The sequence below is a fragment of the Austrofundulus limnaeus genome, unplaced genomic scaffold (assembly GCF_001266775.1).
Source record: "Austrofundulus limnaeus strain Quisiro unplaced genomic scaffold, Austrofundulus_limnaeus-1.0 Scaffold480, whole genome shotgun sequence".
Lineage (NCBI taxonomy): Eukaryota > Metazoa > Chordata > Actinopteri > Cyprinodontiformes > Rivulidae > Austrofundulus > Austrofundulus limnaeus.
In genome coordinates this window covers 10,134-12,276 of record NW_013952882.1, presented here as the reverse complement: position 1 = coordinate 12,276, position 2,143 = coordinate 10,134, and the positions used below count along the sequence as shown (strand labels likewise).

Genomic DNA, 2,143 nt, shown 5'->3' with positions numbered 1-2,143 from the left:
GTTCCTCCAACTTATAAAACCAGACCTCTAGTGGTCTTCAAACCACCTCGGTTGATCACTGAAACTTGTCTTCAACACACGAAAGCTGCTAAATGATTTTCACCTGACATCGTTTCTGGTTTAGAATCAGAAGGAAACATTTGCCTTATTCCTGCCCTGGTTGTGGAAACACTTAAATAACCTGCAATTAAATGATCAGTGTGTAATTAATAAATAAATAAATAAATAAATATTTCAACTGCTGTAACAAAAGACACCAAGCTTATTAAAGTAACTGCCTTGTTTGACAGATTTTATTAGTCTTTTTCTTCATTATCACTAATGTGAAAGGTATTATCTGTGTGAGTATTATTTAATGTGGGTCAGTTAACGCAGTAGATCGTGGGGTCCAGGTTCTTGTTTTCAGGGTTGTAATCCTTCTGGGCGAAGCAGTTAGCCGCCACTCGATCACACTCGCACACGGCAGYCTGGCACTTATCGTTGGTATCTGCAGAGACACGTCAGGTTAGAAGCTGTAGGAAAAGATCAAACTGGCCGCAGAACGTGTAACATTGATAGTACGGTGTTGGTACATACGAAGAAAAATGTTTGTATTTGAATTTATGGGTTTTATGGATCCAGACAATTAAAATGACTGATTTATCAGGCACACAAGTTATTTAAAGCTTAACAAGTGTACAAAAACACACAACACAGAAAACAAACCAATTTTTTATTATTAGTATTGAAATTATTTGACTTTTTTCTGAGTTTATCTCTCATAGTTGAGGAGAAATTTTCACCCACTCTACTTTTCAGCTCATCTAGGTTTGCAGAAACTCGTTTCTGCATCGTCTAAGGGTTTGCATTCCCACGCCTCAGCTCTTTTCTTTTTCAGATGTTCTGTGTTAGGTCCGCTGCTGTGTGTGGAATCCATTTACAGTTGCAATATGACCCACAATCTTTCACATTTGACTTTAGAATATTTTTGGTCTACATTTGGTTTTGGTGTTCATGGTCACCTCARTGACTACAGACGCCCAGGTCCTGTGGCTACAAAACAAGCCCTCCACCCCACTGACAGTTGGTTTGAGGTATTTGTRCTGATGGTCCAAAGTCATCCATAATGTTAGGTGAAAACCAAACTCCTTCCAAACAAGCCATGCTTTTTCAGTCTCTGTCCTGTCATGAACTTTAACCTTTAAACTGCCAACTGAGGTYTGCATAGTCTGAGATGAAGATCATGATGTTGTTTTTTTTACATTCATTTTCTGAATATTGCACAGCCTGACCTTCGGGTTAATTTTCCTAGACCTGCACTCTTGAGAACCTGTTTAAAATGTGTTCCACTTGTGAGTATTTTACTTCATTGTAGAATGATGGACTTCACAGTTTAGAAATGACCTTTAACATGTTCCAGATTGAGAGAAAGAAACATCTACTTAGATCGTTGCTGATGTCGTGACGCCTGTGTGCTTCAGAGCAGCAAACTGACAAAACTCACATGGATGATGATGATGATCAGTTCATCAATACATTTGATCAGCAGCACCTGACTGATACTAAAACCCCTAAATACCATGGAAGCAGCAAAGTGAACTCACAGTTTTCTGTTAGGCTTTGTTCATATGTTGTAAATAATGGAGGGTTTGGTCTGCTGGGTCTTTACCATGTCCTAAAGCATAACAAGCTAGAATTTGGGAAAAAAGTAGACTTGCTTTTTTCCATGACTTAAATGCTGACGTCATAGCTGCAGTTTTTGCACACGAGGTCAAAAGTAGACCTGTGTCCAACTTGTATTGTTTACAGTAAACATCATGTTGTCAGGTTTGTACTTAAAACCAGGAAGACTCTTGTTTTGTATCCCCCAAGGGCAGCAGATTGCTGAAACAATCTTTCACTGGATCATACAAGCACCAAATTTGGTACACGTGATTCAGGACCTACTCTCTCATAAAAGTATGTTGTCCATGAGAAGAAACAAAGCAGCCACCAGTGGAAGTGGCTTGATGAAGCCTATTTTGAAGTCCAAACTTCAAGATAAATGTTTTTGTCTATGAGTCTATTGTCTGCCCAGCTCCATGTGACGTCAGGACGTCCCAAGTGGTTACACAATGGAGGTTGACAATCTTTGGATTTTCTTTTTTTAAATATATATATATAC

General features: G+C 38.8%; 1 protein-coding gene across 1 annotated transcript in view; it reads right to left on the bottom strand.

Moving 5' to 3' along the window:
- Positions 1-265: 265 nt before the first annotated feature.
- Positions 266-2,143, bottom strand: part of LOC106529961 (phospholipase A2, minor isoenzyme) — a 2,871-nt gene continuing 993 nt past the window's right edge. Inside the window, exon 4 of the mRNA XM_014025499.1 lies at positions 266-487. Coding sequence (XP_013880953.1) covers positions 363-487 — 125 coding nt within the window. The 3' untranslated portion in view covers positions 266-362. The remainder of the gene's footprint in view (positions 488-2,143) is intronic.